The 22,226-nt window shown below is 39.0% G+C and overlaps 1 protein-coding gene across 5 annotated transcripts in view; it reads left to right on the forward strand.

The window, feature by feature from the left end:
• ZFX (zinc finger protein X-linked) overlaps positions 1–22,226 on the forward strand; it is a 57,479-nt gene that overhangs the window by 28,446 nt on the left and 6,807 nt on the right. For 3 of the 5 annotated variants that reach the window (XM_082864226.1, XM_082864229.1, XM_082864230.1), the window contains exons 3-6: positions 2,438–3,007; positions 20,864–21,013; positions 21,234–21,377; positions 21,843–21,995. In XM_082864226.1, coding sequence (XP_082720352.1) covers positions 2,438–3,007; positions 20,864–21,013; positions 21,234–21,377; positions 21,843–21,995 — 1,017 coding nt within the window. Of the gene's footprint in view, positions 1–322; positions 826–2,437; positions 3,008–20,863; positions 21,014–21,233; positions 21,378–21,842; positions 21,996–22,226 lie in introns of those variants that run through there. The other 2 variants (XM_082864228.1, XM_082864227.1) reach the window with 2 other exon arrangements.

Here is a 22,226-nt window from a genome sequence, read left to right on the forward strand (position 1 = left end):
ATAGACCATTACCCGGCAGGTAAAGTATAAACCTAAGGCCCTCCATGTTCTGACCCCATCCTACTTTTAAAATCCTCTCTCTTGCAAGTTAGCAAAAGGAGTCTTACCTCACTCTCCAAACTGTACAAGGAGAATTAAATTTATGAAGTTCTAAAAATGGGAAAAAAGTATTCACAATTTTGGATTACTCATGGTTCCAGTTATATAACATAATGAAGTGATTATGCTAGGTTTTATAATATAAAATGGTTTTGTATCACACTAATTAGCTACCCTTATAAATAAAACGTTAATGAGTTTTCCATTGGACTTGAAATGACTGTATTGCATACTAAAGAAATAGCAATTAACTTTATCAGGAAATTAAATATTAGCGATTTTTAATTTTAACTCTTCTTTAATCTCTAAGTCTATTGGGGGTTTATGTATTTTTCTTAACAATTTGGGAGAGTCTTTTGACTCACATTTGGTAATTTCAGCTTGATAATGATAAATGCAAAGTTTTGATTCTTTCTTCTTTAGAACATGAGGTATAATTAATGTGCTTGAAAGAGAGACTAAACTTTTTGGAGAAAAAAGCACACCATTTACTAGCTTAATGTTGCCACAAGCAAGCCTGGATCCTGGGCTAAGGGGTAGATTGAAGGGCTGTTGCATTTTAGCCCTGATTGTTAACACTTATGGTGTTTGTTTATCTTTGAGCAAGTCACTTAATCTGCCAGGGCCTCCATTTTCATGTGTCCTAATAATAATGAAACCTTTCATTACAGTTTTTCAGAACACTTCCCATATATTCCCATTTGATCATCACAGCAGTCCTGTGAGGTATGCATGGCAGATACTACTGTCCTCATTTCACTGATGAGGAAACCGAAACTCAGAGGTTAAATGACTTGCCCAAGGTCACAAAACTAATAAGTGTCCAAATCCTGCTCTCTGATTTAGATTTTTCTAACCAGTACTCTTGCCACTAAATACTTTCATTTTCATGTCTGCAAAATGGAGATTACAGTGATCTATTGCTTGATGTTAATATTGAGAATATTGAAAACAGTATAAAGCATTTTGTAGAAGTTCTGTGGGAATTAAAGCAAGCACTCTCTATTATTTCTAGGTGTAAATAAAATGGATATTAACTGGCTTTAAGATTTCTTACATTTTTAAAGGTTCTTTGGCCCTTGTTGATTATTTGTGTTTGTTTAAAAAAAAAAAGCCATGTGTCTCTCTGAGGGCCTGGCCATTGACACAGAGTCATTGAGTTAGGCAGCTGCTTGGACTCAGCCTGGTCTGAGTCACATCCAGAAGCACTAATCGACTGAATAGCTTTTTAGGTAAGACTTTTATAAAATATTGTTTGCTTTTCTCTGGATCAGGAGCCAAGGTACCAGATTTGTTTTATTTTATCTTGCATTATGTTTTTGGCAAGGATATCTGATTTCGATTCTCATTTGTGGCATTTATTCAGAGTAGTATTTACTGAGCACCATAACCTGTGCAAACTGTGTGATCTTGGTGAAGTCATTTAATCTCACTGGGCTTCAATTGATTCAACCCTCTACCTTCACTTGTTAACTGCAGAGTGGACTAGAGTAGGGTTTCTTATGTTCTGAGGAAGTGCCAGGGGGATTGGCATATGGGGGGATGGGAGGAAGCTGAATGGAGGCGGACTACCCTGGTGAGGTTGGGGCAGGCCCCACTCCAACTAACCTCACCTTCCATTGCTCCAGAGCAACTGCACTTTTATTCATTTTATCTGTCTACAGAGGCTCCTTAACCAGTTGTCTTTCTCTTTAACTGTGGCCTTCTAGCCCTCTTTTTATTTATGGCCCGATTCTTTTTATATTCTAGATTCGGAGGATAGTTTCTGAATTTCCATAATCATAAATGGAGGATATTGGTGGGATATTGTTCTAGAACAAAGGAGGAGAAAGGGGAAATGAAGGGAAGTAAAAGAAAACATGGGAGAGATGGACAGGAGAAAAAAATATGAGTTGAAAGAGAGATGGAGCAAGAAGGGAAAGAAGTGAAAAACATATAATGAAGGAAAATGGTATATTTGCCACCTGAAGTTGCTTTACTTATTAATTTTTATAATCATCCCTTAAGTACCTATGCATATGGGTTTAGTTTTAGTCAGCCTAGAATATTACTTTCATGAATATATTTTTGTGTGTGTGACTGCCTCATTTACTTTGTTTTTCTTTTATTTCCTTACCTGTTAATTGATTTGGGATGAGTATAAACGTTCTTGTATTAAGAATTTCTATTTCTGATATGATTCAAAAATAGATTATCTCTATTTCTTTAATCTATCTTAATGTTTGAGACAACTGAGGAGCTAGTTTGTTTTCCTGGTAGAAATTAAGTAACATTTATATTAATTGAGGTAGTCATGCTTGTCTACCTGAAATTTGTGATTTTAATTTTTTTTTTTAAGGAGCTGATGCTACACACATGGATGGTGATCAAATTGTTGTGGAAGTACAAGAAACTGTTTTTGTTTCAGATGTTGTGGATTCAGACATAACTGTGCATAACTTTGTTCCTGATGACCCAGACTCAGTTGTAATCCAAGATGTTATCGAGGACGTTGTTATAGAAGATGTTCAATGTCCAGATATCATGGAAGAAGCAGATGTATCTGAAACGGTCATCATTCCTGAGCAAGTGCTGGACTCAGATGTAACCGAAGAAGTTTCTTTAGCACATTGCACAGTCCCAGATGATGTTTTAGCTTCTGATATTACTTCAGCCTCAATGTCTATGCCAGAACACGTCTTGACGAGTGAATCCATACATGTGTCTGATGTTGGACATGTTGAACACATTGTTCATGATAGTGTCGTAGAGGCAGAGATCGTCACTGATCCTCTGACAGCTGACGTAGTGTCAGAAGAAGTATTGGTAGCAGATTGTGCCTCTGAAGCAGTCATAGATGCCAATGGGATTCCTGTGGACCAGCAAGATGATGACAAAAGCAACTGTGAGGACTACCTTATGATTTCTTGTAAGTCTTGGGGTACAGTGGTTGTCAAAGGTGTTTTTGAAGGCTGTCTAACTTATATCAGGGGTGAAATTTTCTTGACTTCTATAAAATTAAATCTCATGGACCTTCCTTCATTGTTGTTTCAGTTTGGAGCCTGTAAGATAACTCAAAATTAAGAAAAGTGGAATGGTACAGAGTAGAATCATTTCTCTGTAAGGACACAGTAGAAAGATGAGATTTCTTCAGTCTAGAGATCAGAGATTGAAAGGACTAGAACTGAACTTTGTGAAATCATGAAGGATGTGATTAGGCTGTTACCAGCCTTCATTAGAATTAGGAACCCTCTTGAAACTTAAAAGGAGTTCAACTTAGAGAAAAATATATACCCAAACTACGTATATTCTTGTATATGGATGTACAGTACTACTTATGTAATATTATGTACTATGTAAAATGCTCTTTATGTAACAGATAGCATGGAAAAGAGCTCTGGCATAGTATTTAAACAAATATTCCAAAACATGATTTCAAGTATGATGGACTCATACTAGGTTATTGAAGAAAGGTAAGGTGTTTTGGAACACACCTCTAACATCTGGGAGAACAGCTATGTCTTCTTACAATGTATTTCTTGGTACCACTTTCAGAGATCCTGAGGATCCTAATCCTCAGTTGGATAGACCACAGTTCTGACCCAGTATGCAAATTCTGATTATGCCTTTAGGAACTAAACTTCAGACAAATAAAGACTCACAGGCTATTTGCTTATATAAATGCACGAGACCATTTGCTTTGCTTAAATACCTGTTATAAAACAGGAATTTAATATAAAATATTGGAGCCCACCAGCATTTTAGGAAATACCTTTTTTTTTTTTTTTTTTTTTTTTGCGGTACGCGAGCCTCTCACTGTTGTGGCCTCTCCCGTTGCGGAGCACAAGGCTCCGGACGCGCAGGCTCAGCGGCCATGGCTCACGGGCCCAGCCGCTCCGCGGCATGTGGGATCCTCCCGGACCGGGGCACAAACTCGTGTCCCCTGCATCGGCAGGCGGACCCTCAACCACTGCGCCACCAGGGCAGCCCAGGAAATACCTTTTAAAAGTTCTTAAGATTTTGGAAATCAGAGAGTTCTTCGTGTAAAGAGGAGGAAAATGCCTTCATTCAACATGTGTTTACTGTGCCCCTACTATGTGTCAGACATTTTTGTAGATAGTACAAATATGGATATGTGCTAAATAAAAATTACACAGGGCTTCCCTGGTGGCGCAGTGGTTGAGAGTCCGCCTGCCGATGCAGGGGACATGGGTTCGTGTCCCGGTCCGGAAAGGTCCCACATGCCGCGGAGCAGCTGGGCCCGTGAGCCATGGCCGCTGAGCCTGCGCGTCCGGAGCCTGTGCTCCGCGACGGGAGAGGCCACAACAGTGAGAGGCCCGCGTAACGCAAAAAAAAATAAAATAAAATAAAAATAAAAATAAACTTACACAAACCATTGTCCTTGGAGAGCTTACAGTCTACAGTGGGAGAGAAAGATAGCTTACACTGTGATGCAGAGGTGTGACTAAATTGCTGTGGAGACAGAATGGAGTTGCTGACCTTTGACCTCAAGGATGAGTTCCTAGTTTTGCAGGATGAAGAAGGACATGGATAGGAGGGAGCCATTCTAGGCAAATGGTATATAGTATGTCAAAAAGGTCTTGACTTCTGTTGGGAATAATGGGAACTTTAGGATGTACTCATATCTTTGTGCACTTTCTGTTTATTTACTTAAAATAAATTTCTAGAAATAATATTGCTGGATCAGAGGGTATACATATTTATAAGTCTGGTTATATTTGCCTCGGTATTTTGCCTAATATAATTCCTTCCACCAAGTTTATGAGAATGTCCCTTTCCCTACACTCTGACCAACATAGGGTATTGTTTTCCATTTTAACTTTTGCCACTCTGACAAGGAAAAATGTAATATCCTGTTTCAAGTTTGAATTTATTTTAGGAAGGTAATCCTGGTAGTAGAAGTTGGAATGGTTCCTACATGAGAGAAGTTGGAATGGTTCCTACATGAGATAAAGAAGATCCTAAGTACCTTCATAGTAATGGGAGTAGAGCAGGGGAACTGGATTTAAGAGAGATTAGGAAGTAAAATGAATGCGATTTGGTGATAGATAGAATAGGGGTAAGGATTTGAGGGAGAAAGAATTCAAGGAGGACACCAAGGTTTCTGCCGTGGGAGATTGGGTGCCTGGTTATGCCATTACCTGGGAGGAGGAATAGATTTGGTGGAAAGAAAATGTTTCAGGACCTGTTAAAAGTTTAGGTTGCTTGCTGGGGACAATCTGGTGGATGTTTTCTGTAGGCAGTTGAAAATATGAATTTGGTGATTCTGAGAGAGTTTGTGACTAGAGGAAGAAATTTGGGACAACGGAATATAGGTAGTACCCTATGTGGAAATGGGTGGTGGTCTCCAGAGAGTGCTTGTCAAATAAGAGTGTCAAGTATGGATCCTTTGGGCATTTAAGAAGTAGGCAGAGAAGAGCCTATGAAAGTCAGGAGGTTTTAGGAAGAGGAAGAGGAGAAAAATCTTTAGAATGTTTTTAACACTGTCAAAGATAAGCAGAATTTCTAAGAGTGTTAGTTACTGAGGAGGGAGTGGGCTTTTTCGTTAGGCAGTTAGGAGGTCATTGATACCTTTTTTTTTTTGAATTATCCTTTTTGTTTTATTTTTGTGGGAAGGCAACTTTATTTTTTTTAATTTTTAAATTTTTTATTATTATAACTATTGGGTGTAATATAGGCTCAAGGATGTATTGTACAACATGGGGAATATAGGCAGTATTTTGTAATAACTATAAATGGAAAGTAACCTTAAAAATTGTATAAAAAGTTATTGGTATCTTAATTAGAATAGTTTCAATAAAGCATGGGCCAGTGGAGAAGAGATAGAGGAGATAAGCTGTAATGGATTGAGAAGTTGGTGGAAGTGGTGGAGTAGGTGAAGCAGTTTGTATAAATTGCCGTTTTGGTCAGTGAAGGGACAGAAGCAGCAAGAGTACAGCTTTTGATGGTTGGTTGGATGGTGGAAGTGTGTTGAGCATATATGTAGGTTTACAGGTGCAGGACACAAACAGTTGAACAGAGACTGAAGATACAAGAAGGGCTAACAGTTGGAGCAGGTTCCAGAGCAGAGGAACGGAGTAGGGTCCAGGGCAGTGGTGGAAGGCTGGTAGGTGAGTCCTAGAGAGAAAGAGTCCCCTTCTCTGAGACAGGAAGGCAGTTAAGGATCAGGAAAATTGGAGAGCCTGGGCCTGGGACAGTAAGTTTAAAAGGAGTGTTTGAATGTTGGGAGCTATTTTCTCTGTGTAGCAAATTCACCTGCTAATATAGAAGGACTTGCAGAGGTTGGGTGGGAGTTGAAGGATAGTGGCAAAGGGTTGAAAAGCCTATGTCGTATGGGGATGGGCCAGGGCAGGAAGCTAAGAACTTATAGATTGCTGAACGAACTGCAGGGGCCAGCTGAGATTGGGAGACCTAAGTTTGTATGTAAGATGCACTATTTAAATGGAAATGCTATTTTTAAATATAACTACCGGATTTTCTATCCCACGACTAGGCAACCCAGGGGCAAGGCTGGAGAAAGGAGGGAATTGGGTTCATTGTGCTTTATGAGGGGCAGAGGATCTGGTGAAATACTTGAGAAAGCACTCTCTGTTCTTGACTTCTCTTTCCCTTTTCTGTCCTTTCTGTCTTAAACTTGTTAGCTAAGGAGTAAAGTTCATGGCATTAGTTCGACCTTCAGCTGCACACTTTTACCTTTATTACTTTTTTACGAAGTCAACCCTCCAAGAAAGTCATCCAAAAAACCAGACGTTTCGTTAGTAATGGTTGACATAGTGTAGTAGATTCTTGTATTAGAGCTCAGACTTACAGAATTTTTACTAAAAATTTTATTTATAGTCATCTTTTTTTTTAGGCCCTGGGTTTGTGCTAATTGATATAGATTTTAATGTTCCTGAAAAAGTAAATACAGATAGACACAAACTGCTCTTGTACTGTATTTTAGTATATTTTATATATGTACGTAAAATATGTATTTTAGGGCTTCCCTGGTGGCGCAGTGGTTGAGAGTCCGCCTGCCGATGCAGGGGACACGGGTTCGTGCCCCGGTCTGGGAAGATCCCACATGCCACGGAGCGGCTGGGCCCGTGAACCATGGCCACTGAGCCTGCGCGTCCGGAGCCTGTCTGTGCTCCACAACGGGAGAGACCACAACAGTGAGAGGCCCGCGTACCACAAAAAAAAAAAAAAAAAAGATGATAAAGTAGCAAGTAGTAGTGTCATGGGTAGTGTACATTGGCACAAACATTCTTTGTCACAGTATAGCTGCCTTTGAGGTCAGGATGACCTCTTCATCTAGTCTTTGCTCTCTAGATGTTGTGATCGCTTCTAAATTGATTGTATGTTTCTTGAGGACAGGAACTGTCTATTGCATCTTAGCTACTTGTGTATATTTCCCATCAAATCCTTTGGCATATTAGATGTGAAATATTTGTTGAATAAATGAATGCTATAGCTGAAAGTCTGTGGACATCACGCCTCATCCAAGGTATTAATGACACATTTCTTCCCTACCAGTAGCTGTGGCTGTTACTTGGTTCTGGTCGGGCTAGATATGGTGGCACTGCTTTATGGTACTTAGGAGTTTTCTGGCTCTCTGAAAGGTGGGGTGTTTGAATCATCCACTTGTTACTCAAATTGTTTCTTAGTTCTCCATGAATCTGAGATAGCTGCCAGGCATCCCTAATTTCTTTGCAGTGGTCTTCACCCTCCTACAGTTTCACTCTGCAGCTGCATAGTCAAGATGCTATTTTGTGAAACATCAGTTTGTACAATAGGGAAAGTTGGAGAAGATCTGGTGATGATGAGTCAGGCACTGCCTTATAACAGCTGCAGGAAACAAAATATTTTTCGGGTGCCTCTGATATTAATATGATCAAGGAAATGTCACTCTAGGTCTTGTTGACATCTCTCATGTCTTTTAATTAGGACAGTTAGGTAGGAGATGAATGGAAGTTAGGTGTTCCTTTCTGATCCTAGATTTAATTTAAGTTTTGAAATAAACTTTTTTTTTTGGTAATAGCTTTTCATACACATAGCATACTGTTCACCCGTTTGAAGTGTGCAATTCAGTGGTTTTTGATACATTCATAAACTTGTGCAATCATCCTCACGATCAATTTTAGAAATTTTTTCATCTCCCCAAGGAGAAACCCCATATCCTTTAACTATCACTCATATTATCCCTCTCCATCCTCTCCAACTCTAAGCAAGCCCTAATCTACTTTCTGTATTTGCCCACTCTGGACATTTCATATCAGTGATATCCTATAATATGTGGTCCTTTGTGTCTGGCTTCTTTCATCTAGCATAATGTTTTCAACATTCGTCTATGTTGTAGCATGTATCAGTACTTCATTCCTTTTTATTACTGAATAATATTCCATTGTATGGGTATACATTTTAGTCTGTTCATCAGTTAATAAACTTTTGGGTTGTTTCCACTTCTTGGCTGTTAGGACTTCAATCAACATTTGTGTACAAGTTAGGACTTCAGTCAACATTTGTGTACAAGTTTTTGTTGGATATATGTTTTCATCTCTTTTGAGTATATATGTAGGAGTGGAATTGCTGGGTCATATGGTAATTCTATGTTTAATCTTTTGAGGAACTGCCAGACTGTTTTCTAAAGCAGCTGCACCATTTTACATTCCCACTAGCAGTGAATGAAGATTCCATTTTCTCCACATTCTCTCCAGTACTTGTTAATACTTTTTGGTGATACCATCCTAGTGGATATGAAGTGTGGTATCCTCTTGTGGTTTTGATATACATTTCCCTGATGGTTAATGATGTTGAGCGTCTTTTCACGTGCTTATTGGCCGTTTGTATGTATTCTTTGGAGAAATGTCTGTTCAGATCTTTTGCCCTTTTTTTAAAAAAAATAAATATTTATTTATTTGGCTTTGTTGGGTCTTCGTTGCTGTGCGCGGGCTTTCTCTAGTTGCGGTGAGCGAGGGCTACTCTTCGTTGCGGTGTGCGGGCTTCTCCTTGCGGTGGCTTCTCTTGTTGCCGAGCACAGGCTCCAGGCATGCAGGCTCAGTAGTTGTGGTGCACGGGCTTAGTTGCTCCGCGGGATGTGGGATCTTCCCCGACCAGGGCTCGAACCCGTGTCCCCTGCATTGGCAGGTGGATTCTTAACCACTGTGCCACCAGGGACGCCCATTTTGCCCATTTTTAAATTGGGTTATTTGTCTTTTTTTACTGAGTTGAAAGAATTTTTGATATATTCTAGATGCAAATCCCTTATATGTGATTTGCAAATATTTTCTCCTGTTGGTTGTCTTCACTTTTTTGATAGCGTCCTTTGATGTACAAGTTTTAAGTTTTGATGAAATCCAGTTTATCTAAACAGGCATACCTTGGAGATATTGCGGGTTTGATTCCAAACCACTATAGTAAAGCAAATATCGCACTAAAGTGAGTCACATGAATTTTTTTGGTTTCCCAGTTATGTTAACACTATAGTGTGTAGTTTGTTACATGTGCTTTAGGTCTTAAAAAAATGTACGTATCTTAATTAAAAATATTTTATTGCTAAAAAACGCTGATCAGCGGCCATGGCTCACGGGCCTAGCCGCTCCGCGGCATGTGGGATCTTCCCGGACCGGGGCATGAACCCGTGTCCCCTGCATCGGCAGGCGGACTCTCAACCACTGCGCCACCAGGGAAGCCCGAATTGCTGTACTCTTAATTCTATTCCATTGATCTATATGTCTATCCTTATACTGTTTTCATGTTATCAGAAATGGGTAGTGAATTTGTAAAATTTACTACCCTGAATATTAAAGTCTGAATTTTAAAGGCCAGGCAAAAATCCATAAGTGAGTTTTTAAAGGTTTAGCAAAATTAACAAGTTATGGCAACATAGTGTGTACTTATGGAAAACCAGCATACTTGGGTATGTGTGCTTACTGTTGATAGTAACACCAAAGAAAACAACTAATATGCCTCTGGAGTATGGGGCTTCTCCTGCCAAAGCCCGATCACTTGGCAGAGAGTCTGTTCTAATGTAAACCTTTATGGTGCTTCATTTCTAATACACATTTTAATAAAATATGTGCTTTCAGTTATTTTAAGCAGTTTTAAAAAAGACAAACATTAACAAAAATTATAGCAAATAATTTAATCTTGGAACCTTTAAACTAGTTGGGTTAAGTGAAAGTTTATCAACATTTTTAACATGTTTATTGTAAACTTGGAAATTTTACTTGGTGCAGACCATAACTTTAATAAAACTTTTTGATGACAGTGAGTGTGGGGTAATAACATAGCTGTGTTCTCTCCATTTAGTTGTTTTTATATTCTAAGGTCAAAGACCTTTTCACTAAGATAAGATTATTCAAAACACCATGTTCTGCAGTATGCAACTGCTTTTATAAAAGCTGAATGTTGATATATCATTAGATTGGTTAGTTCTTAACTAATGCTTATTGAACTATTTTGGTGTAGTAGCATATATATATATGTGTGTGTGTGTGTGTGTGTATATATATATATATATATATATATAAAATTTAAGTCCATTTGAATTAATATTTCAAGAAAGAGTTCAGGTACTAATGTGTGCAAAATGCTCTCAGACTCATCAGACCCATCTTCTAATGGCCCTTGAGTCAGTGGGCATTTCCATCAGAAGATATAATTAAGTTTGTTTGGTGAGGTTTGTTTTTAATAAAGTTCTCTTTTTGGGGAAAAATGTTTAGGATTGTGTTTATGGTTTGATTGTTATCAAGTCAATATGGACAGTTTTAAAAGAATTTTAAAACTTAAGCTTTTTTATCCCAAGAATTATTTAGCTGGAGATTTGTAACAAGTTGGTAACAATAAAAATAGGTAATAGTAAACCTTCAATAAATAATATCTTTGTGCCAGGACTTACTATATAATTTGTTAATTATAGCAACCTTATAACGTTGGTGTTACCACTGTTTTACAGATTGGGGAACTGAGGCTCTATTTAAGTAACTTGTCCAAAGTTACACATCCAGCTAGCATTAGGGTGAACATTTGAAATCAAGTGTGTTTTATTCCAAAATGTCTAGTCCCCACTCTCCTATTGCCCTTCTTCGTGTGTGTGTGTGCGTGTACAAAGTTAATACTACAGAGCAGTAGAGTTTGGGATAAATAGTGCTTATTGGTGGACAGAAGAGGCAAATAGAGTTCCAGTGATTTACTAAAATTTGCAGTATTACTGCATACCCAATTTCAAGGACATTAGGAAATAATTTAGAGGGGGCGTAAACATTTTCTTATTTAACCCATCATAGCAGAATCTACTCAGGCAGCCTCCAAACCCTTTTCCAGTGTTTTTCTACCTCAGAAATGTTATTTTTTTCAAATTTATGTTTACATGAGAAAAAGGAATTGTATATAAACTATTATTTTTATACTCTTGCCCATGTTTACTTTTTCTTGTATCTTTATTCACAAACATTTATTGATAAGCCATGATAAGCTAGGAACTGTGCTAGCCGTTAGAGATAAACAGTGAAAGTCTCTGACTTTAAAAGTTCACAGTCCTGGAGAGAAGACAGACAGAAGCAGATAATTACAGTTTAGTGTGAAAACATATATAACTGGATGTACAAAGCATTTTGGAAGCACTAAGGGAAAAGATGTTGGGAAATTTGGGGTACACTTGGGTGAGCTAAATGCTATGAAAGTGTTACAAGCCAAAGTTCTGTGGAAGCTTGGTTGAAGACATAACTGAATTTATTTCATCTCTACTCCTGTGAATTTCCTTCCCTCTTACATTGTTTTGAAGCAAATTCTGCACGTCATTTCATTCATAAGTATTTCAGTATATAGTTCTGAAAGATAACGATTTAAAAAAAATAAACAGTAATACCATTATCACATCTTTAAAAAATAATGTGGGGTGAACTTAATTTGAAGGGGGAATGAAATGTTCAGTGGGCAGCCGAGGAGGGAGGAATGGCAGAGAGGAGAGCATGTTTATTTGGAGGGAGCTGGGAAAGATCTGTGAGTGTTCAGAGACTTCTTCTTTGGGGTGCAAATAATGTCTCTGATGGCGTGAATGGAGAAAATGATGAGAAGTGAGTGGCAAAATAGGGAAAGGCACAGTCATAAAGGCTCTTGAATATACTAAGAAGCCTGCTCTGCCTTTTTGATGTGGGGAGTTGTTAGAGGGTTGTAAGCAGATTAATAGTAACATGATTAGATTTACAGTTCAGAAAAGTAACCTTAACAGCGCTGTCGAGAGCAGACAAGGTAAGAGTAAAATCAGAAACCAAAAAGGCACGTTATGGGAGGAGGTTGTAGTAGTCCAGCTGAGGAACAGATGATGATGGTTTGAAATAAGGTTCTGTCAGTAGAGTTTGACGGAAACTGCTTCATGACATACTTAGAAAGTAGGATTTGGATTAAATTTAGGGTTGAGGAAGAGGGAGGGTTTGAAGCTCCCTCTCAGGCTTCTGGCTTGTGCAGCTGGGCAGATGGTAAAACCATCACTAGAAGCAGAGCACATTAGACAAGCTGAGGGTCTGTATACATGGTTGCTGCCTGCCGCTGTCTACTGTACAGCTACGGTGTCAGCAGCACCCCGCGGATGCAGTGTGTGGTGGCCCTGGCCTTCTAGTTTAGGTGTTTTGACCAGTTGATCTGATGTTAGCTCCTAATTAAGCACAACTTTTGTCATAGTGTAGACATCCAATAAAAAGTTGTTCGGGGAATGAATGATAAATAAATCCAAATCTCTATATGTTTAATGCATAAACTCTGAGGATTAGTACAATCTAATGACTTGTTTATTGATTCTAGGGGCTATTAGTATAGGAGACATGGTTAAATATTTGTTTATTCCTTTGTTCTGTGGGCTGATTGTTGCATGTGTATGTGTCTTACCATTTTTTTAATATATGCACTCTATCAGTTTTCATCCTTAAACCATTTGATAAACCACAATAAAATTTTAGAATTTAAAAAATACATATCCACATGGGAATATTTCTGAAATGTGAGAGAAGTCTTATTTATTGAACTAAGACTATTTTAGAGAAGATGTCTAGCTTGTTCTGGTAAAATTCAAAAAGGTTTGTGTTAATCCATCTAAAATTATTGTCTTTACTGTACGCATTCTGAAATTTATTTAGAAATCAACACTAAAATTAGTGAATTAAGCTCTCAACTTAACGTCCAATTAGGATGTCAGATTTATACTAAGAATAAAGTGCTCAAATAAGGTAAAGATGTTATAGTCCTTCCCTCTCCCCACAACAAGATTGTGTTAAAAAGTCTACATCTTGCAAGTCTTAGAAGCAGTTGGCGCTTCACATTGGCCTTGTGATTCATATTTACTGTTTATCTGCTTGAGGCCTAGATAAAAATTGTCTGATAGCTTTTGCCCTTGGAACAGATCTCTGATTACTTGGTGGGATAATGGAGTTGGTCAGTGGAGAGAGAGGAGGAGAGAGGAAAGAGGGAGAGAGAGAGAACATGGCTGTCCTTTCATAGGGATCCTAGAGAAGCAACATGGTGTATGGAAATAGCACCTGTAGCTTAGAGTCAGCCAGCCTTCAACTTGGATGCCATTCCTGCTTCTCAGCAAGTTACTGACTTCACTTTGGCCTTAGTTTCCTTATTTGTGCAAAGGCAGTAATACTACCTGACCTACAGAGTGGTTGTGAGAATTAGAGGTCATGCGCACCAGGCATCCAGCACAAAGCATGCCTATCAGTAACTACTGGCCATTGGTGTTATCCACACAGAGTATCTCTGTTGGTGGCATCCACTGGGCTAGCAAGACTAACTCTGGACTGGCTTCATTCAAGACCTTCCTGTTGTCCCATCAGGGGATTTTGGGGTAAAGGCAGGCAGAGGGTGGGATTGTAATAGTCATTCCTTTTCCCCCTGAATTGGTTAAGAAGTCAGTTCTTGCTTAACTAGTTCTTAATTAACTAGGGGTCTTAGACCAATTCAGTGCAATTTGGCAAATATTTTTCATTAATTATATCTCTGACACCATGCTGGAGATCACTGTAACTTAGGCACTTGAATGTCTCTGTTGCATTAATCCCTGTCTACAGAATAAGACTAATTTCATTAAGCCTTTGAACCCCTCTAGGAAAGTTTCAAGAATTAAAGGAGATTAGATTATAACCAATTCTTTCAAATCTTTTATAGGCTATATAATAAAATTAAGATGAAATTTTAACCTCAGAAGGAGGGTTCTTGAGGAGGAAGGTAAGAGTGGGAGGTCTAAAAGTGATCTTTTTTGCTGTACGCAGGCCTCCCACTGTTGTGGCCTTATCTGTTGCGGAGCACAGGCTCCGGACGCGCAGGCTCCGACGCGCAGGCTCAGTGGCCATGGCTCACGGGCCCAGCCGCTCCGCAGCATGTGGGATCTTCCCGGACCGGGGCACGAGCCCGCGTCCCCTGCATCGGCAGGCGGACTCCCAACCACTGCGCCACCAGGGAAGCCCTAAAAGTGATCTTTTAAATGTGTTTATCTACTAGAGCACTTGCTGCCTTGGCAGAATGCTTCTTGCATGTTAGTCTTTTAGGTGCTCCGGTTTCACATCTGTAAAATGGAGATAAAACACTTAAGTCCTGGGGTTGTTGTCATTGATTTCATGATAAAATATAGCGAAACTACCCACCACAGTGTCTGGGACATAACAGATGATCGTGAGCTTAGGTATCCTTTTAGGAGGAACTACCCATCCATGGTGTCTTCACTCTCCAATACCACCCGCCCACACCGGAACCCTAAGGATGTCGAATACCAAGTTTTTTTGTTTGTTTGTTTGTTTTGTGGTGCATGGGCCTCTCACTGGTGTGGCCTCTCCCGTTGCGGAGCACAGGCTCTGGACGCACAGCCTCAGTGGCCATGGCTCACGGGCCCAGCCGCTCCGCGGCATGTGGGATCATCCCGGACCGGGCCATGAACCAGTGTGCCCTGCATTGGCAGGTGGACTCTCAACCACTGCACCACCAGGGAAGCCCGAATACCAAATTTTTATTCCATAGTTTTTCTTTTGATTGGATTTTGGTTTAGAGGTTAAAAAAAAAATTGAAGTGATTAGGTAGTAAGATGACTGTTGGACTCATCAGAGTAAGTTAGAATAGGCTCTGGGTTCAGAGAACCAAATTCTCTCTTCAGCAGCAATACTGAGGTACGGTTTTATGAAAAGGCTTGGTTTCCCACCTAAACATCAATCCTAACATTTATAACCTGGCACTCTTGTTAAACCTTTAGAAAAGATATGTATATTCAGGCTGTCCCTTGAAGTAACTTATTTAGGAAGTAAAATCATCTTTATTTTTCTTTCAAATTAAGAAAATAATCTGTTTCAAGATCTATCAGGTAGCTTCCGGTTCTGAAATGCTGGGATTTACTGACTGATCCATGTCCTCCTTGTGGGTACTGGTCATATAAAGACTTCAAGCTTAATTAGACTTTGTCATTGAGACTGATTATGCCCTTATAGCACGGGTTTTCTTTCTTAATTGTTTGTGCCTTCTAAGAAATACACTATCAAGTTTGACTTACTTTTCTGTCCAGTTATTTTTCTTTGACTTCTCCTTTTTCCAGTGACTCCCCTCTTGAAGCTTTCTGTCTTTCTGATCCATTCTGGATTAGTTGCGTTTTAGGCTTACTATAATGCAGACAGTTTTCTAAAATATTCCTTTTATCATTTCCTGAGACTAGTCCAGTGTTTTCTGGATCCCTGTGCCATGTTCTTCCTTGATTTACTCCCTTATTTTACTGGGCCACATATTGAAATAACTTCCTAAGGAGTCTAGATTTGTATACTAAAAGTATTTTTTCTTTTCTACCCTTTAAGTTGATTGATAACTTGGTTAGGTACGGAAGTCTAGGTTGAAGTGAATTTTCCCTGAGAATTTGTGATGGCATGTTTCACTGTCATCCAGCAATTGGTTTAGAAGCCTGATGCCATTTTGATTCTCATTGCTTTGTAGATGTTTCTTTTTCTTCTGGAAGTTTTAAAGATCATCTCTTTATCCCTGTTGGTCTGAAATATCATAGGGTTTTGTTTAGTTAGGTGTGGGTCTTTTTTCTTTTCTTTTTTAAATATTTATTTATTTGGCTGCACCGGGTCTTAGTTGCAGCACATGGGATCTTCGTTGTGGCATGTGGGATCTAGTTCCCAGACCAGGGATCAAACCCAGGCCCCCTGCATTGGGAGCACGGAGTCTTACTCACTGGACCACCAGGGAAGTCCTGTGGGTCTTTTTTCATGTGTTGTGTTATCATGCATAGTGAGCCCTTTGAAGATTCATGTTCTTCAGTTCTCTGAAATATTATTTTATTTAATATCAATATATTGCAAGATGAATTATATAGTTTCTAAATTGCGCCAACCACACTTCAAGTGCTCAGTAGTCACATGTGACTAGTGCAGATATATGGAACATTTCCATCATCGCAGAAAGTTCTCTTGGTTAGCACTGACCTGAAGGCTCAGTGAAATTGCAAACATGATCTCTTAAAACTCAGAGAAGAGGGCTTCCTTGGTGGCGCAGTGGTTGAGAGTCTGCCTGCCGATGCAGGGAATGCGGGTTCATGCCCTGGTCCGGGAAGATCCCACATGCCGCTGAGCGGCTGGGCCCGGGAGCCATGGCCACTGAGCCTGCGCGTCTGGAGCCCATGCTCCGCAACGGGAGAGGCCACAACAGTGAGAGGCCCGTGTACCGCAAAAAAAAAAAAAAAAAAAAAAACTCAGAGAAGAGATACAAAGGTTCAAAAAATGTATTACAAGACAATAGAGGCAGAAAACAAACTGACAGAATTCAGAAATAAATTGAAAAGTAAAAATATGATCAAGATAAAAGCTACCACAGAATCAACTATAAGCATAAATATGCCTCAGTATATATAACCGGGGGCAGAGGGACACCTGGCTTTAGAAAATCACAAAAATGAAATGGTTAAAAAAAGATATAAATGATTATGGAGAAGATGGATAGATATGGGAGACAGATAAAGGAGACAAATGCACATAAGTGAAATTCCAGAAGGGAATAACTGATGAATTAGAAAAATATTTATAATGGAAGAAATTTTTCTGAAATAAAGATTGGACTCTTCAAGGAACTTTCCTGAAATAAAGATTGAATATTTCTTTCAAGAAGTTGACAGAATGATAAAACCACTAAGTCATAATCACAGTGATGTTTAGTGAACTTTGGGGATAAAGTATTATAGGGACATCTACACAGAAATACTCAGTGCTAGAAGACAGTGGAACAATCTCTACAAAGTTCTGAGAAAATGTAACTTAAGATTATGGTACGCCTGTATTTTGCTATAGTTTTGCTATTGCTAATGAGATTGTTGATAAGCCAAATTTTCTTCAGCTTTCAAGTTTAAAATACCAGATGAGATGTAAAGATGATTATTACATAAGGCTTGAGGAAACTGTGATGCCAATTTTCGTTTTTTAAATAGAAAAAACTGGGAAGAAAATTTACTACCTAATGATGCAATATCTGGTTAGTGAGACTATTGGTGATTTTTTTAATACTAAATTTTATACAGTGAACATATATTTCTTCAAAAATCAAAAGATGAAAATAGAGGTCTGAGTTCTAAAACAGATACCTCTTCACTCTCTCTCCCACCCCTCACTTATTTACTGACTGGGCAAATCACGTATCATCTCAGAGCTTTCCTTTCTTTATCTGGAAAAGGTAAGAATCAAATGAAATAAAAGTACATAGAAATGCTAAGGAAATTGAAAAGTACATAGAAATGCTAAGGGAATTGCAAAATGCTATGCAAATGGTAGTTATTATTAGAGGTGGCCTTAATTTCCAGAAATTATGCTCTTCTATTTTGGAGAGGCCTTATTCTGAAGCTTTAGTTCTTCATTACAGCATTAGAAAAAGGCACTTATGCAGAAATCATACGTATGATGACTCAGTTTTATCAAAGCCTTCTTTGTCTGTTTTTAGAAATTCATTTTTAATGGTAACTTTAAAATCACAGTGAAATTTTTAGTACTTAACAGGACCACCAAAATGGTTTTTTTTTAAAAAAACAAATCACTTCTGTAATATTTCATATTCAGAATAATTTCATAGGTTGAGTTAGTGGGACACATTCTCAAGGTGAAAATCTGAAGGTGAATTCTACTTTTGTCTAATAATAGAATAGCTTTGCTAGGCTTTGGTAAGTCTGTATATTTCAGATGTGTTTCCCACACATGTATGAAAGCAAACAAATGTCTTACTCTAAGTTACAGGTAAATGCGTGACATTTTGCAAGCTCCACAGTGATTGGATTTTGGTCATCAGAGGTTTTATCTTATGAGTACCAACAAACTCAACATATGCAAAAACAGCTAGCCTGACTTTGTTCTTTGTAAACACAAGGACATTTGATTTTCCAGTACATGTTAGAATCAGTTTTGACAAACCTTGCCAAAAGAGGCCAAGCTTCATCAACAATACCAAACTATTCAGAGATGAGTTCTCTGAAGACGTACAGATTTATTCAGGACTCTCCTGCTAGTTTGGTGAGATCTTCAGCCTTCTAATGGCATCTCAGTTTGAAGTTCCAAAGCCACCTTTAAGAAAATAACAGTGGCCCTGTCAGCTGGGTATGTCATAGAAATATTTAGCTTTGAAAAAGGGTAAGTACACATCAGGCCAGAAATAAGGACATAATGTCGATTCTTTCCCTATACAAGTCATTTTTATAAAGCATAGTCAAGATACTTGAATTTAGGTAGTTATATTCAGTTCAGGGAACCTCTCTTAGTTCTTAAAAACCACAGAGAATTTAACCAGCTGGTCTCTTTGAACCTTCATATCGGTAAGCTTGTCCTGGATCAGCTCATTTTCTCTAGCTTCTCAAGCTCTTAACCCATCTGCCATTCTCTTACTGGTGACCAAGGCCCTTACCTCCTGTTTCATATCCACAGTTGAAGCCACCAGCCATGAATTCTTCCAACTTTGTGCATTACAGTCTTCCTTTCCCTTCTCTAAACACAACATAAGCTTCATTCTCATCCATGTTTAACTTCTCAGGTCTCAGAAGGATAGCATATTTCTCCTCCTATTTAAGGAAAATTCCTTCATCTTTATGCCTTGTTTCCTCTTCTCCCTGTTCTTCTGAGATCTTGATCCCAAAATTTCACCAGGTTCTCTGGCTTCAGCCTCTCACTTTTTATTGTATTTTCTCTCACAGACTGAGCATGCTTGAGCATTTTTAATCAATTAAACAGAAAAGTCCTTGATCCTGCAATGCATTCTAGTTTCTACCCTTTGTTCTCCATTTTTAAATTGGACTTTTTGAAGAAATCCACACCTTCCATTGAATCCTCAACCCCTCTAATCTGACCCTATATAGCCTTCACTACACTGCTCTTCAGCAGGAACACCAGTGACTTCCAGGTTACTGTTGTCAGTGCAGACATTCCCCTTTGACTTGGGTGCATGCTGCATTATTGCCACGGGCCTTACTAGGATTCTTGGAACTTCTAACTCCCTAGCTTCCTTTATGACCTTCCACCAACCTGTCCAGCTTTCCCTTTCAGGTTCCTTTGTGAACTCTTCTTCTTGTCCCTGCCTTAAACCATGACATTCCCTAGGATATCCTTAGCCCACTCTTTCCTCACACTGCAGGTTCTCATTGTGATCCCAAGGCTTAGTTAACATGGAACCGATGGCTCCCAAATCTGTGGGTCAGCCTTCAGCTTTCAGATTTGAGTATCGAGCAGCTGACTTCACATCTCAGTCATTCCTTGAATCATTGATTCATCAGTATTCTGAGTGTCTGCTATCACCAGACTCTGTCTTAAAAGACTGAATAATTAAAATACAGATTCTGCTCTATCAGTGGGAAAGACGGAGGCAACACACCCCTAGTGACAACACAGTGAATCGTATACTCTGCGAGAAACAAGCAAAAAGTTCTGTGATCACAGAGGGATAGGGACAGGTACTGGCTCTTAGAGCTTTTAGGGATGTTACCCTTGGACCTTAATTAATTAAACATGCAGAAGAGAGATACTTTCTCTAATTTCCTTCCATTTCTTCCTCCAGTCATTCAGTCACGCATATCAGAAACCCCATGGTTATCCTTGGCTCCTTTTGTCATGTTCAGTTTTCAGTTGGGCACCAGGTTCTGCGATTTCAGTCCTAAGATACGACTCAAGTGTAGCCCTCTTCCCCATCCATACTACCTCTGTCCTGATTTTTGAGGCCTTGTCACCTGTTACCTGCATTATTGCAGTAGACTCAAAACTGATATCTCTGCTTTATGTTTTGATCCCTTTGAATCCACCTTTCTCAAGGCCAGCATGGTGTAGCAGAAATGGTGATCTGACCTTGTCACTGCTCTGCCTAAGAGTCTCCCACCACCTACAGCAGAAGTTCTCAAACTGCTGATCAGAATCCCTGGGGCAGGGTTCCTTTAAATCTGTCTATCAGGCCCCACCCCTGCTAATTCTGATTCTGTAGAACTGCTTGGCGAGGGCCTGTGTTTTTAAGTTCCCTGAGAGGTTGTGACACCTGACCAGACTGAAAAACCTCCTGCCTACCAGGGTCAAGCATGAGCCCCTCTGCCTGGTTGTACAAAGCCCTCTGTGACCTGGCTTTAGCTTAGCAGTCAGCCACATTTCTCACCATGTGCTGAGTGTGTACTTGTTTAGGTAAAATCATCCAATTTTATGTGAATCAAGTTAGAGATTATATTTGTAAAAAGGGCTTTTGAAAATGGTAACTTTTATTTAAATATCTGCTATTATTATTTGTCATGTATTTCCTGCCTTTTTAGTGGATGATGCTGGCAAAATAGAACACGATGGTTCCTCTGGGATGACCATGGATGCAGAGTCGGAAATCGATCCTTGTAAAGTGGATGGCACTTGCCCTGAAGTCATCAAGGTGTACATTTTTAAAGCTGACCCTGGAGAGGATGACTTAGGTAAGAGGAAACCTTCAGCATAGTATACCTCCTGATCAAACACTTCAACCTAATTATTTTTTGGTGGTTTAGACTGAGAATATTTGTAATCTTTTCTGAGGATAACATTTTAAGCAAGGGTTCCAATATAGCAGTAGAAAAGTATGTAAAATGTAGTAAGTGAAACAGGTGGAAATGAAGTCTTCACATAAATTCTTGGAGCCTTCATCTTGTCTGATAGGTGGCACTGTAGACATTGTGGAGAGTGAGCCTGAGAATGATCATGGAGTTGAACTACTTGATCAAAATAGCAGTATTCGTGTGCCAAGGGAAAAGATGGTTTATATGACTGTCAACGACTCTCAGCAAGAAGATGAAGATTTAAGTAAGTAGGTGGCCTTTTTGTGGGAGAGAATTTTATGTTCCTGTAGCTCTATTTTTTTTTCTTTTTTAAAAAAATATGGCCAGTATCTGAAGGAAACAAGTAGGATTATTGTAGAGATTATTATTCTGCTGTATTTCAAGGGAAACATCAATGACTTATTATGTGTGCTTAGAATGTTGCTTTAAAAACAAATTAAGGAACTATATTCAGTATCCTATAATAAACCATAATGGAAAAGAATATGGAAAATAAGATTATTAAAAAAGCACATTATGGGAAAAGCCAAGAAATGTAAGATTCATTCAGTAAATATTTATTGAGTGCTTACTACGTGAAAGCTATGTTCTAGGTATATAACATGTGAACCTTCTTTCTACTTGTCTATTAAGTGAATTCAAGTGAAAATATCTTTTCCTGTGATCTCTGTAAAGCTGGTCACACAAGTTTCTATAATTTTCTACTCAGATGTTGCAGAAATTGCAGACGAAGTTTATATGGAAGTGATTGTAGGAGAGGAGGATGCTGCTGCCGCAGCGGCAGCCGCTGCTGCACATGAACAGCAAATCGATGACAATGAAATCAAAACTTTCATGCCAATAGCATGGGCAGCAGCTTACGGTAAGTCGCGTTGCCGCTCTTGGGATTGAATTGGTTCTTGAACATGAATTCATGATTGAAAACGGTTTCTGTGGTCTTAGGTTTCAGAAATCTGAAATACCAGTACCCTGTAAGGGTTATTTGATTTGCATAAGAGTAGAGGAAGATTATAAAGTCTACTTTTTGTCTTTATTTTTAACAGGAATTTCCTTCATGTGTATATTACGTAGAAGGAAGTACTGCAAGAAGTAC

Source organism: Leucopleurus acutus (assembly GCF_964270905.1).
Source record: "Leucopleurus acutus genome assembly, chromosome: X".
NCBI lineage: Eukaryota > Metazoa > Chordata > Mammalia > Artiodactyla > Delphinidae > Leucopleurus > Leucopleurus acutus.